Source organism: Cavia porcellus, unplaced genomic scaffold, assembly GCF_034190915.1.
Source record: "Cavia porcellus strain 051 isolate PalLab524CR breed Dunkin Hartley unplaced genomic scaffold, mCavPor4.1 scaffold_7, whole genome shotgun sequence".
Taxonomy (NCBI): domain Eukaryota; kingdom Metazoa; phylum Chordata; class Mammalia; order Rodentia; family Caviidae; genus Cavia; species Cavia porcellus.
In genome coordinates, this window is record NW_026947490.1 from 60096294 (window position 1) to 60111325 (window position 15032).

The window sequence follows — 15032 nt, forward strand, 5'->3', positions numbered from 1 at the left end:
ATATGTGCAGTATTTTCAGTACTCTGTTTTTGTAGAAAGTTATATTGAGTTTGCAAAAGCAGAGAGTCTAGCTGATAAATGAGAGAACACAAAAGTAACAGATAATTAAATTATTAGAATCTGTCTGTTTGTGTTGCTATAACAAAATATCTGAGCTGGGTATGGTGCCACATGTCTGTAATTCCAGCACTAGGGAGGCTGAGGCAGGAGGATAGCTATGCGTTCGAGGATAGCCTGGGCTACATAGTGAGTTCAAGGCCAGTGCACACTACATAGCAAGATCTGTCTTAGGAAACCAAAAAGCATTTTAAAAATAACAAAATATCTGAGACTAAAAATATTATAGATGAAAAAAATTTATCTTACATGTTTTGGAAATGAAAATATCAACTCAGCCCAATCTGGCTGAACTGTGGAAGTGTCTTCTGGCCTTGTCACAGTATCACAGAATCATCACAATGAGAGAGAGGCACATGGAAGGAGGGATTGAGAGTCCATGGAAAGTCCAGACTTAACTCTTTTATAAGAATTCTGTACTTGATGAAAATGCCAGGCAAATTTGTAACCCTTCATGTCCAGTAGTTCTTTCAAAGATTATACTCCTACTTTTCATCTTGCAGTGACAGGATTAGACACATTATCTTTTGTCTTTGAGGTGATTCCAAGAAGGAAAGGAGAAAGACCCTCAAGGGCAGCCTGCTAACACCACGGCCACCCAGAAGTACCTAAGGCTTCACCGTTGGCAGAACAGCAGTAGAAGCTTTTTGCTGAATGCTTCAGAACAATACAGCAGGCCCATCATTAAATAAATAAATATGGAGACAACCATGGCAGGCTTCAGATAGAGGATGGGGAAATCAGTTAGAGATGCTGTAATAATCCCTTTAAAATTCTAAGTTCCTAGCAAGTATTGTTAATATGCAAAGAAACTAAAAATGTAACCTAAGAAAAAAGTCATGCCACAAAAGCTGCTTGTGAGTGTCCCAAGCAGTATTGGACAAGGGTGACACAGACATCAAAGAACTTATTATACATGTACTTTTCAAATGAAAGGAAACCACTCTTAACAATAAAAGGCAGATCAAACAAGAAGGAAATAAGGGGAGAAGTATAATGGCTGATCAGAATGGGTAGATTTGATTAAAATATATGATAAGCATTGAATCCTGCATAAACACTGAGGCAAGAGGATTGTAAGGAGCAGTGAAAATGATTAAAGTATGAGATGTGTGTTTCTGCCACACTGAGTCCTATTAGTCTTTATAACCAGTGTGCACCAATAAAGCAATGTGAGGGAAAAAAACAAAAAAGACAATTACAATGAAAATGTCTTATCCAGTTGAGGATATCAACAGAGATAGAAATATTTTTAATGTAACCAAAGCACATTAATGGTTGTCTTAGGCAGTATTCTGAGATCTGTCTTCTATCCTTAGAAACTGATATAGAACCCTTGACAGATGTGTTGAGAGGGGGTATAAAGTTTGATAGAATGAAGATACGACCGAAGAGTCACCTTGGTAAGAACAGTTATTTTTCAACATTAATATTATTTTATCTTCTCCAAGGAATAAGAATGAAGAGCAAAAGTCTTTTGAATTTCCTCTCATAAATTGTTTCTTGCATATCTTATCAATAGAACATTAGCTGGATCTTATTAGTTATAGATTCATTAAGACAGTTCACTGTAACTGTAAATTATTCCACTGATGATTGATTCCTTCTTGTTGGTTCCATTGATGTTTGTCACATCTGTCCTACACTAGAGTCCTTCAATGGTGCAGCATTTTTACAGGTAACACTATGGTCTTTATTTCCTGAATAATAGCATTAGACACCATTCTGTTTGATCATAGAAATACTACAGTTAGGAACTTCTGTCTGAGTTCATTTTGAAGGCGAGAGCTTGGGATTTTAGGCTGGTAGTCTCAGAAGGGGCTCCAGAGCCCTGCCTCAACCCTGCCTCCTTGAGAGGACACAAGTAAAAGACCCCATATCATGAACCAAAAAATAGGCCCTCACCAAACACCAAATTTACTAACACCAAATCTGTACATGGGAAGGATCAAGGCTGTACTCTTCTTGTAGAAATCTAATTTGCAACCCGCTGCTCACCCTCCAGTCGGTCCATGAAAAAACTGTCTTCCATAAAACTGAATCCTGGTGTTAAAAAAGGGTGAGTATTGCTGCAATAGGTCAAAAAGTTCAAATCACATAAAAACCTAACCCCAAGGGGATCCTGCCTGTCCCAGTGTTGATACTAATGCAAATCTACTGTTTTCCAGCTATGAATCCTATACCTCAGTGATCTAGGGAGGGCATCTTTTTGTAGTTTACTAGATCACTATTATTCTTTTCTATCACTGTTGTCATTTAATTTGTAATTATATAATCTAAAATTTAACTTTCTGGAACTATAAAGCCTATGGTTTACACAAGTTGATCTGTGAATAAAATTATGTTCCAAGTCACTAAGTGTTTGCCTATGATTACACTTTTAATGTAAACTCAAAAATTATATTCTCATTATCAACTGTCTGAAATGATTTTAATTTGTGTCAAAAGTAGTCATTTTATGAGAAAAGCACTGGTTAATGAAATCTGAGATATTGATTTCTGCAACAGTGTTATCATTACCTGGACACAAGGCTTTGTTCAAATCATTAAACTTCTCTGTACCCCAATAAAAGGAGATATGATTGCTAAAACTGCTTCCAATTCTAAGAGTTAATGATTCTATAGCCCAGACCTTTGAAAAAAGTTTTGCCTCCCTAACAATATAACTGGGTTGTTACTATACACACACACACACATACACACACACACACACACACACATACACACACACACACACACACACACACACACAATGCCAACACAAAGAGAAACAGATGTATGTTAGAGTTTATCTTTCAAAGTGTTTTAAAAATCTGTTTCATTTTTATAGATCCTGGTATAGTACCCATGAAAATTTCTATTTCAAGACGTATAATAAAGGGGCCAGTCAGGCTACAAGTAGAGAGTCATCCAGGTAAGAACAAGGATTTTTTAAACTTCACTATTGATGTTTAGTTTCTCTGTAATTAAATTAAACATGGATCCTTTTTGAGAGCTGTACCTATAAAAGCTTTATAAATTTTTTCCTATAATTAATAGAATTACGGTGTTTATTATCAATGAAACATAGATATCACTAGTTTTAGAACTCATCCATTCAATTAGGGCAAGAGGAAGGAAGAATAAAAGGAAGGAAAAGAAAAAGCAAGGCTGCTGTCATCCAGAGGTGACAGTGTGCATCCTCAAGGCTGTGGTCTTGGAGGAGCAGTACTAGTGGATTCTCGTTGCCTTGGGAGGACAGGCTATAATAAAATGGTCACATAATCACCCAAACAAACCAGCCCTTGAGAGGTTTAATGTATTAGTATCTGTATTTACCTAATGGTGTTATCTAAAATATCCAGGACTTTTGTTGATATCAAAATAACAATAAATATGATCCATTAATTTTTATAGCCCAAAATTACAAAGCATCCCATAAGCATGCTCAAATAATGAGGAAACCATGTTTAAACAAATTATATGAAAGAGTATCTGTATTGGCTGTTCAATACATGCCATACCAGGTGTCTTTAAACAACAGAAATTTATTTTTTCACTGTTCAAAGGCTAGAAGTCCATAATGAAAGGGCCATCATGTTAATCTGTGGGGTGTCCTCTAACTCTGTCTATGTGTGGCTGCCTTCTCACGTGGCCTCTTTTTTGTAGGAAGCTGAGCAGGGAACACACACATAACACACACATGTACACGGAAAAGGAAGGAAGGAAGGGGGACTGAGAGGGATAGGAAGAATGAGAATGCACAGCCACGAGGGACCTTTCAGCATTTCCCCCTTTTATTTTAAGGATACTGGCACTATCAGGAGGTAAGGACCCCCCACCTTCACTTGTTATTAATCATTTCCTTAATGGCTTTTTTTATAAAATTTTATTTTGAAAGTAGTAAAAATACAACAGCACAAGACAGAACAAAGCCAATCAGGAATGCAGTGACATTGGTACAGAACTTCACAGCAAGATACTGGGATGGTAGTAATAGGTACTGTGGTATATCTCGTTATCTTCACAGTAGTTGTCCAGTCAGTTAGGTATAGTGAAATCAAACCAAAAACAGAATACTAAGGGGCTGAGGATTTAGCTCAGCGGCATAAGTGCCTGCCTTGCAAGCAGGAGTTGTGAGTTCGATCCCCGGTACCGATAAAAATGAAAAAGACAAAAAAAAAAAAAAAAAAAAACAGAACACTGTAAAACCAATTTAAAAAGAGTAGTGAATAGAGCAAAACAAAACAGTGAAAACAACCTTTGCCTTCAAACAAGATAGAAGGAAATCCTCCATATTTGCTATACTGTATATGGTCATCCTTCCAAGAGATGCTGAGACCTCTAGCCCCAGTAGCTACGGGATGGGGGAGGTTGTTTGATTCTCAGCTCGCACACTGGTAGGTTCACAGGAGCTGCTGGTTCTCCTCCTAGCCTACACTGGGGGTGCTTACCAAGAGGGTGGGCAAATAAGCTGCCTAAGTCCCACCATGGCCAGATCTTGGGAGCACTGGTTCTTCTCCTGGCCCACATCAGGGGAGCTTACCAAGAGGGCAGAAGAATAAGCTGCCCAAGTTCCACCCTGGCCAGATTTCCCTTAATGACTTTTTAGCCCAACATACTTACCATGGAAATTACAACTACAAAATATGATTTATGGGGAGACATAATTAAGTTCACAAAACATATCTGATCAGGAGCCAGGAATTTAGTTCAGCAGCGTAAGTGCCTGCTTGGCAAGCACAAGTTCGATCTCTGGTACCCTCCCCCACCAAAAAATATACCTGATCAAATATAGAATATTAGCAAAGACAAGCTATTTTAAAAAGGAATAAATCTAAATACCTAAAAGACAAAAAATAAAAGGAAGGCCAGTAAACTGTGAACTATGGCTTTCAAAAGTCAATGAATGGCATGTTCAAAGCATTGAAAGAAAAAATTCAAGCAAGACTTTTACATTGAACACAACTATCATTTGAAAATGATGAAGTTTGAGATCACAACAAAATAAATCTTCAGAGAATGTTAGCTTTGAATCTAGAATATCCTCCAAAAGTCTCATGTTCAAAGGAATATCTTGCCATTTTATGATACCATCTTCAATCTGCTTTTTCAGAGTCTGTAATTTTCAATATATAGATCTTTTGCATCCTTTCTTGAAGTGATTCCTGAGTATTTCTCTTTTTTTGATGCTATTGTAAAGGGTGTGGTTTCCCTAATTTCTCTGTCTGTAAGTTTGTTGCTTGTGAACAGGAAGGCTATTGATTTTTGAGTGTTGACTTTGTATCCAGCTATACTACTGAATTTGGTTATTAAATCTATAAGTCTTTTCATTGAGTTTTTGAGGTCTTCTATGTAGAATACCATGTCATCTGCAAATAATAATTTAACTTATCCCCTTCATATCCTTATTCCTTTTATTTTTTGCTCTTATCTAATTTTCCTGGCTAATGTTTACAGAATCTATTGAATAGGAGATGTGATAATGGACATCCTTACCTTGTTCCTGATTTTAGAGTGAAAGCTTTCAATTTTTTTTCATTTAGTATGATGTTGACTATTGGTTTGTTGTAGATGGCTTTTATCAGATTGAGATAAAGAACGTCTATTCCAATTTTATGTAGGGTTTTTGTCGTGAATTTATGTTGGACCTTGTCAAATGCTTTTTATGCATCAATTGAGATGCTTGTATATTTTTTGTCTTTGGTTCTGTTAAAATCATGTGTTACATTTATTGATTTTTGTATGTTGAACAATACCTAGGATGAATCCTACTTGGTCATAATGTATAATCCTCTTGATGATGTAATGCATTCTCTTTGTCAGGATCTTATTGAGGATTTTTGCATCTATGTTCATTGGTGAGGACTGGATTGTAGTTTTCATTTTTGGTTGAGTCCTTGTCCAGTTTTGGAAATAGGGTAATACTTATTTCCAGAAATGATTTTTGAAAGTGTTGCTTCCCTTCAATTTCCTTAAAAAAGTTTCCACATTAGTTGCAGTAAGTATTCTCTAAATTTCTTGTAGAATTTAACAGTGAATTTGTCATAGCCTAGGCTTTTCTTTGTTGGTAGTTTTTTATTACATTTCAAATTTCATTGATATCAGATTATTAAAATTTTTATGCTTTCTTAATTTTAGTTTTGGTAATTCAGTTGTGTCTAGAAATCTGTCCATTTCTTCTGTGTTTTCCATCTAGGATATAGGTCCTCATTGTAGGTATTGATAATCTTCTTGATTTTTGAAGGATCCATTGTGATTATCCCATTTTCATTCCTAATTGCTTGAATTTGCATTTTTTCCCTCTTTTTGATGAGATTGGCTAATGGTTTATCAATTTGTTGATTCTTTCAAAGAACCAACTTTACTTTGTTTAAAATTTAATTAAAGACTAAACAAAGCAGAAAATGAGTAGAAATACATACTTTCAAAGAAAAAAGTAAACAGTAAGAAATCACTAGTTGATGATTACAGATTGTTCTCTTACAAATAGTTATTCAATATACTAAAGTAGAGCATATAAAGTGGGAATTCAAACAGTGACGCTGCAACCAGTTCTGTTCAACTATCCGACAAAAACTTAGAAATAAGGTTATCAAGCCTATACACTTAAACATCTATGCAGTTATCCATATCTTCAATTATGTGTAGATTGAACAAACCCAAGAAGGCTAATATCACTCTAAATCATAATACTATTGCTGGGTTTCATATTATGATACTTCAGGATCAGCACTGGGTACTTTAGTGTCTCTTTTTCTTCAGAGTATCTGTTCATTTCATCATGTGTCATAAGATCAGTTTTCATAAACTGTTTATAGATTCTATACATGCATGAGTCCTCACATGTATTTCTATCCTTTCTATATTAGAGGGAGAAACAAAACAAAGCAAGACAAAGCAAAACATATTCCTGTAAACACATGAAACCAAAAAGACATATAAGACCATTGTACAAGGAGTTCTACCATAGTTCCTTTGTGGTCTCTTGTTATCTTCAATAGAACTGGCTATATCATCAGACATAGTATAATTGAATATATCAGTACATAACAGTATTAATAAAAACACAACTTTGTATATAGTATAAAACTTCAAAAACAGGCAGTAATCAAACCAGAATGTGTACCATAGTGAGTCTTGTCATTTTCAGTGAAGTTGACTATACTCTCAGACTTGATACTATCAAACATGTCAGTTTGGAATAAAATCTGTTGATACCAAACAGCAATCAAACAAACCAGATTTAGCTAAGATGAGTCATGATAAAACAGTATAAATCATACAGGGCTCCAGATTAAGTTAATAGGAAATTAAAGATGATTACTGTACTATATATCCTGATATTTTGGGAATAGCTGTCTGTGCCCTCAAATCTAATGCAAGTAGACAAACTGGGATAGAATAAAATCTAAGCAGAGTGGTGCAAGTAATGTGGGTTTTAAATCCTGATATACTATTAACAATATTTTCTTCCATCTTTTTTAAGACTCTTCCTCCCCTTTCACTTCCCCAGGGTACACTCTGCATTTTTGGGTCTCACTAAGACCCTTGGTTTTAAATTGTGGGGGAGGGCAACCTGCTATTTACCTAAGTGGTTCCGAAACTTCTCTCTCCTGGACTTGATCTAATTGTATTCCTTTACCTATTAAATCCTATCTTTCCAATCTATCCACAAATACTGGTCTAATTGCCCCTATTACTCTCTGGTTCTCTGCCACATAGAGCATTGTTTTCTCATATTTGATTTTCCGTCCATGTTCTCTTTTTCATATTAATTACATTTCCTATAAATAGGATCTCAGCGGACCCTACTTCCTGATCTACTCCACATGTGGTTCTTTTTTTTTTTAATTTAGTGTATCAAGGCCATCCCCATATTAGAGATTATAACCAACCTTCTCTGCCTCATTTCTGTTATGCTCTTTTTTTGCCATCAGTTGCCTGCTTATCTTCTTCATTCTGTTTCCTGCTCCATTCATTGAGGCCTCTCTGCCACTGTTCCTGGAATCCTAGTACTTTTCTCTCTCTCTAGAATGCCCTGCAGTATTCTCTGTAGAATTGGATTAGTGGTTGCAAATTTCCCAAGTTACTCTTTGTCTTGGAAGCATCTTGTTTCTCCATTAATTTCTAGAGATAGTTTATCAAGGTATATCAATCTGGGTTGGAGATTATTTTCTTTCAGGGCTTGGAATATTTCACTCCAGGCTCTTCTTGACTTGCTGGTTTGTGTCGGAGAAGTCTGCCATTATTCTGAAGGGCCTTCCTTTATAGGTTTTTTGTTTCTTGTCTCTAACAGCTTTTAATATTCTGTTCTTATATTGAATTTCTGGAATCTTGATTATTATATGCCTGGGTGTAACTCTGTTTTGGTTGTAGGTGGCTGGAGTTTTACATCCCTCATATATCGGAATATCATTTACTTTTTCTATGTTTGGGAAGTTTTCCTTATTTATGTGAATAGTCTTCATAGTTCCTTTGTTTATACCCCTGCTTCTTTATTTACATTCTTTATTCTTAAGTTATAGATCCTCTTGTCATCTTCTAGCCTTTGTATTGTTACTGCTTGTTTCCTTGTTATTTTTAAAAAGTTTTTCCTTTCATAATCCCACATTGCACAACTGTCCTCCAGTTTGGATAATCTATCCTTAGTTTCTTTCAAGCAGATTTGCCATCTTTCCAGAGTTTTTAAATTTCCTGGTAATGTATTTGAATCTGCTCATGTATTCTGTATTTTCTTTATATTCTTCATCAAATGGTAAAGAACCAACTTTTCAATTTGTTGATTCTTTCATTGATTTCTTAGTTTCAATTGCAATAATTTCTCCTCTTAATGATTTCCTCCCTTATACTAGTTTTGGGCTTGATTTTTTTTCTTTTTCTAGAAGTTTGAGGTTCAGCATTGTTATTTATTTGAGCTCATTCCATTTTCCTGATGTTAGACTTCATCAGTATAAATTTCCCTCATAGGACTGTTTTCATTGTGTCCCATAAGTTTTTGATGTTGTTTCAGCATTATCATTTAATTGTTCACACTGTTTAATTTTGTCTTACTTTCCCCTGAGACCCACTGGTTGTTCCAAAGGATGTTGTTTGCCCTTGTGTTTATGTTGTTTTTTGTAATTTCTTTGTCACTGATTTTCAGTTTCATTGCACTATGGTCAGATAGTATATATGGGATGACTTCAATTCCTTTATATTTACTTAAGCATATTTTCTGGGTTAATGTGTGGTCTATTTTGGAGAATGTCCTATGTGCTGCTGAGAATGTGTATCGTAGTGTTTGAGGGGTGGTTTCTGTGAATATCTACCAAGATCATTTGCTCAGATTCTTTGTTTAATTCTGGTATATTTTTATTGAATTTTTTGTTTAGTTGATCTATCTATTTGTGAGAATGGTAAATTAATGTCTCCCATTACAATTTTGTTAGTGCTTATTTAGGTTTTCATGTGTGTTAATAGTTGTTTTGTGTAGTTGAGTGCACCAGTGTTTGGTGCATATGTAATTATAATTATTATCTCTTCTTGGAGTTTTCCTTTAACAAGTATGTAGTGATCATCTTTGTCTCTTTTCATTAGTTTTGGCTTAAAGTTTACATTGTCTGCTAAAAGAATAATTGCTACTGTTTTTTCTGGGGTTTTGTGGCATGGAGAATTGTTTTCCACCCTTTGACTTTTAGTCTATGAATTTCTTTTTGGGTTAAATATGTTTCTTTAATGCAGTATACTGTTGGATCTTGTTTCTTGATCCATTCTACCAGTTTGTGTCTTTTAATTGGTGAGTTGAGACCATTTACATTGATAGTTATAACTGTTATGTATTGGTTTATCTTTTTCATATTATTTTCTGTTTTGGTTTCCTGGCTTTCTTCCCTGTTTAACTGCTTGCCCTGCCTGACAGCTTCTTTGTGCTTTATGTTCTTGTGTTTGTGATCTTTATTATCTCTCTCTAATACTTCCTTCAGAAAATTTTGCAGGGCTCATGTTGGTCATAAATTTCTTCAATTGTTCTTTGTCATGTGAGGATCTTATTTCTACATTGATTTTGAAAGACAGTCCTGTGGGGCACGTCAATCTTGAGTTGAAGATTGTTTTCTAAGGGCTTGAAGTACCTCACTCCACATGCTCCATGATCTGAGAGTTTGCGTTGAGAGGTCTGCTGTGATTCTGACAGGCTTTCCTTTAAACTTGATTTTTGTTCTCTATCTGATTTTAATATTTTGTTCTTATGTTGAGCTTCTGGAACTTGATAATTATGTGCCTTGGTGTAAATTTATTTTAGTTTTGGCTTTTTGGAGTTCAATATGTTTCATTTATTCATATGTCAAATTCTTTATCCATGTTTAGGAAGTTTTCTGCCACTATTTCTGTGAAGAGCTTTGTTTAAGTCTTTTGTGCTCTCCAGCTTTCTTACTGATTCCATTTAATCTTATGCTGTTCTTCTTTGCTTCATCTTGTAGCTGTTAGATTGAGTTCTCATGTTCTTTTGTTATTTTTAAGATTTCTTTCTTTTCTTGGTTGCCAGTCACAATCATGTCTTCTAGATCTGATAATGTATCCTCACTTTATTCAATCTGTTAGTATACTTTCAATGGAATTTTTAATCTCCTGGATTTCTGTTTGGATCTGTTTCATTGATTCCATTTCTTTTCTGTGTTGGGCATTCATGGTTTCCATCATTTTGACCTCCTCAATTTTGTTTTATATGTGTCTGTTTTAATGTATTTCATTTTGATCATCATTTCTTTTTGTACCTTAATAGTTATTTATCTTTTGCCACTTCCATTTTTTTTTTTCGCTTCTGCTGCTACCATTTCAGTGAATTTCAGTGGTTGACTTCCAATTTCCTCTGTGTCTGTGCTCTGGACTTGTCTTGGGTGGGCTGGGCATTTGGGGCTGCATTTTGCTTCCATGTCTTGTCATTTTCTATTTTTATTTTACTTTGTTTTCTATGTTGATACTTACAGAATACATTTTTACTTTTCTATTGCTCTCTTCATCCTTTTTATTCCTTTCATTGCTTTCGATTTTAACTATTTTTTTTTATTTTCAAGATAGTAAGATACAACAAAGTAAAACAGAACAAAGCCAATCAAGACAATGTAGCAAAATTGATATGAACTTCAGAGCAAGATACCAGGAAAACAATAATAGCTATCATAGTATATCTTGCTATCTTCACAATAGTTGTCTATTCCACTAGATTTAGCAAAATGAAACCAAAAACAAAACAATAAAATGAATCAAAACAGAATACTGAGTAAAGCAAAACAATTAATCTGAACAAATCAAAACAGTGAAAACAGTATTGGTCTTCAAAAACAAGGTAGAAGGAAGTCCCCCATATTTGCTATATTGCATACTGTCATCTTCCCAAGAAATTCTCAGACCGCTAGCCCCAGGTGAACATAATCAGCCAAACAATAAAAGCAGTTAGTTGCTTTATGTACCTTAGTTCCTATCAACTCAGGCTGTCCTCAGAGGCCCACTGCTTACCAGGGAGGCTAGATCATTAATTTTTTTTCTTTGGTTTCTCTTCCTGGCGTGCACTGATTTTAACTATTTTTAACTTTTTATTTTAATCTACATTTTCCCTTCCATGTGGCTATTGATGGTATTACTCATGGTAATGTTTGATTTCTGACATTTCTTTCTCTCTTTTTTTTTTTTTTTGTAATGGAGATCAAACTAACAAACTTGCATTTGCCAGGCAGGTACCATGCTGCTGAACTATATTGCCAGCCCCACTGTCACTATTTCTTTATGTGCTTTTTCCTTGAAGGGTAAGGCTCAAGAATGGCAAGTTGAGCATGTTGGGTAGGTATTCTGGTGCTGTCTCAGATCCATTCTATGAAGGATTTCACCTCGCTCAAGCCACAGTATAGTCCTGCTTGAATGCTGGCAAATACTTCACCTTAAAGAACAGGAATATTAAAGCCTCCAACCAAACACCTATCCCCAAGTAAGAATATTAAAGAAAAAATTCCAAGGACCCACTCCTGGACACTCATCTCCATAGGAACAGTAGATAGAAGTAACATAATCTATGTGGGCACTACACCTCTAAGGGAGGTAAGGTATCAATTACTACCATATTTTTATCAGATTGCACCTTCTGAAAGAGTAGATCACATGTTGATAGATAATCCTGGAGATGAATGCCACAAATCATGAAAGATTTGCATAGAAAATTGGTCTCTCAGGTTCATGTTGGATCAGATTCCACAGCCAAAGAAGCACCAGAAAACATGAAATCAAGTTGGAATCAAACTCAAACTTGTACAACAACAGAAGGTTGCTTATTAAGAAGGCTCCCACATAAAAGTTGGAGAAATATCCATCCCAACAGATTTTCATGAATATTAAATTAGAGACACAAGAAACATAAACAAAACAAGGAAATAATACACCTTTTAAAGTTCATAATTCTCTACTAATGGATACCAAAGCTATTAAGGTAAATAAAATGACAAAGAATTCAAAACAATAATTTTAAAAAGCTCAGTGATATCCAAAAGAATACAGATATCTATAAGGAAGATGAAAACAAATGAACATTTCCATAAAAATAAATATTTTGGAAAAAGAATCAAAAAAATATTGAAAACGAAGGGCCAGTCATTTAGACAGTGGCCAGCATTCAGACTCCTGCATGAAGTGATTTCCAGCACACAGGGAAGCTTTGGAACATCACTCTGAGTGGGTAAAATATCACCCAGACTCCACATCACCTGAGGCTACACTGGAGGTCCCTGCAGGCCTAACTGGGCTATGCCCAGTGACCCCCAGGCACAGACAGCTGCTTGCATTCAGACTCATACATGAGGTGATTTCCAGTGCACGGGGAAGCTTTGGAACATCGCTCTGAGCTGGTAAGACACTGCCCAGCCTCTCAAATCACCTGAGGCCACACTGAAGGTGCCTGTGAGCCTACCTGGGCCATACCCAGTGACCGCTGTGTGATGGACAGCTGCCTGCATCCTGCCTCGTGAGCTGAAAGTACAAGAGGTGATTTCTAGGGCATGGGGAAGCGTTGGAACATCTCTTAGAGCCCAGAAATATAGGAAAATAACAAATAAAAAGAGTAAACTGCAATGTCAAACCTCCAGCCCATCCCAAGCAAGCCTAGGAGACATGTACATAGCATAAAATATAAACCATGCACCTGAAATATCTGAAATTATAGCAACTGAAGTAAAGAAACAACTCCAGGAAGCAATAAAAGAACTCAGGCCAAAAATAATCTCCCAGGTAAAAGAATGATAAATGCAATGAAAGAAATGCTGAACACATCTAAAAAAGGGTTAAAAAAATTAGAGGAACAATGCAAAATGATGGAAACCTTGAATAAACAATATAAGAAACAAATAATGCATGAAGCTGTTTTCAAACAGATATACAGGAAATCAAAAATTCCATTGAAAATTGGCAAAATCACCTCAATGAAAGATAGACTTTCAGACCTTGAAGACAAGATTGCAGCTAGTGAACAAACTTTTTAAAATAACAAGGAATCACCAGATGTGGTGCCTCACACCTGTAATCCCAGCACAAGAGACATAAACAGCCTCCAACCAAACACCTATCCCCCAGTAAGAATACTAAAAAAATTCCAAGGACCCACTCCTGGACACTCATCTTCATAGGAACAGTAGATAGAAATAACATAATTTATGTGGGCACTAGATTATGGGGAGGCTGAGGCAGGAGGATTGTTGCAAGTTCAAGACCAGCCAGGGCTACAAAGTGAACTCAAAGCAAGGCTGAACTGCATAGCGAGACCCTGTCTCAAAAAGACATAAAAAAGAACAAAAAAAAAAAAAACCCAAAGAATCAGGAAATAACAATTGAACTTCTGCAAGATGATGCAAAGAAGAACAACGTAAGACTAATAGATATAAATGAAAAAGAAAGTAACAACACAAATGACATCAAAAGGCTATTTAGAGAAATAATAACTGAAAATTTCTCAAACATGAGAATGAGAACTGACATACAGATCAGTGAAGCATATAAAACTCCAAATAGCCATAACCAAATGAAACTGCACTCAGACATATAATAATCAACATCCCAGAAATTCAACATAAAAACAGACTATTTAAAGCTGTTAGAAAAGACAGATCACCTATAAAGAAAAGCCTATCAGAATCACAGCAGACATCTCAACACAAAAAAATGAATTCAAGAAGAGCATGGTGTGAAATATTTCAGATCCTAAAGGAAAATGACTTCCAACCCTGATCCGGCCTGCAGATCAATCCATGGAGAACTCCTGAAGGAGGAAGGGGGATTAAATAAAAGACATAGGGGAGACAAAGAGAGATAGAGGCAAGTCAAGATAATCCGATCAAGCCTTCGTTTATTCCGAAAGTGATTACATCTTTTATAGGCTAAGCACAGGAAGAGGTTAAGGGATGAATACAACAGGGTCACCGTTACATCCGGATACGTGACATAAGCAGGAGAGGATTATGATTAATGTAGGCAGACGCAGTGCCCATAGGAGAGAGAGGCAGGGAGGCAGCAATGGGCTGTCACTCGGCTCCCTACACAACCCAGACTAATGTAACCTGCAAAACTGTCCCTCAAAATGGATGGAGAAACAAGATACTTTCAGGACAAAGAACACTTAAAGAACTTCATGACCACCAAACCAATCCTGCAAAGAATACTGAAAGACATTCCAGATAGACATAGGAAGAAACCACTAAGCAAGGCAAATAATTATAAGGACTGGAAAGATCAAGAATCAACAACAGAAAGGTAACATGTCAAAAATGAACCAGTTTATATCATTTATAGCCATTAATGTAAATGGCCTCAATTCACCAATTAAACAGACTGGCAGAATGGATCAAGAAACAACATCCAACCATATGCTGTATACAAGAAACCCATACAACCCAAAATGAAACTCATAGACTGAAAGTCAA

The 15032-nt window shown here is 35.8% G+C and overlaps 1 protein-coding gene across 1 annotated transcript in view; it reads left to right on the forward strand.

Annotated features, from left to right (window-relative positions):
* Positions 1 to 15032, forward strand: part of Ccdc7 (coiled-coil domain containing 7) — a 262433-nt gene that overhangs the window by 226696 nt on the left and 20705 nt on the right. The window contains exons 34-35 of the mRNA XM_063254066.1: positions 1437 to 1520; positions 2948 to 3031. Coding sequence (XP_063110136.1) covers positions 1437 to 1520; positions 2948 to 3031 — 168 coding nt within the window. The remainder of the gene's footprint in view (positions 1 to 1436; positions 1521 to 2947; positions 3032 to 15032) is intronic.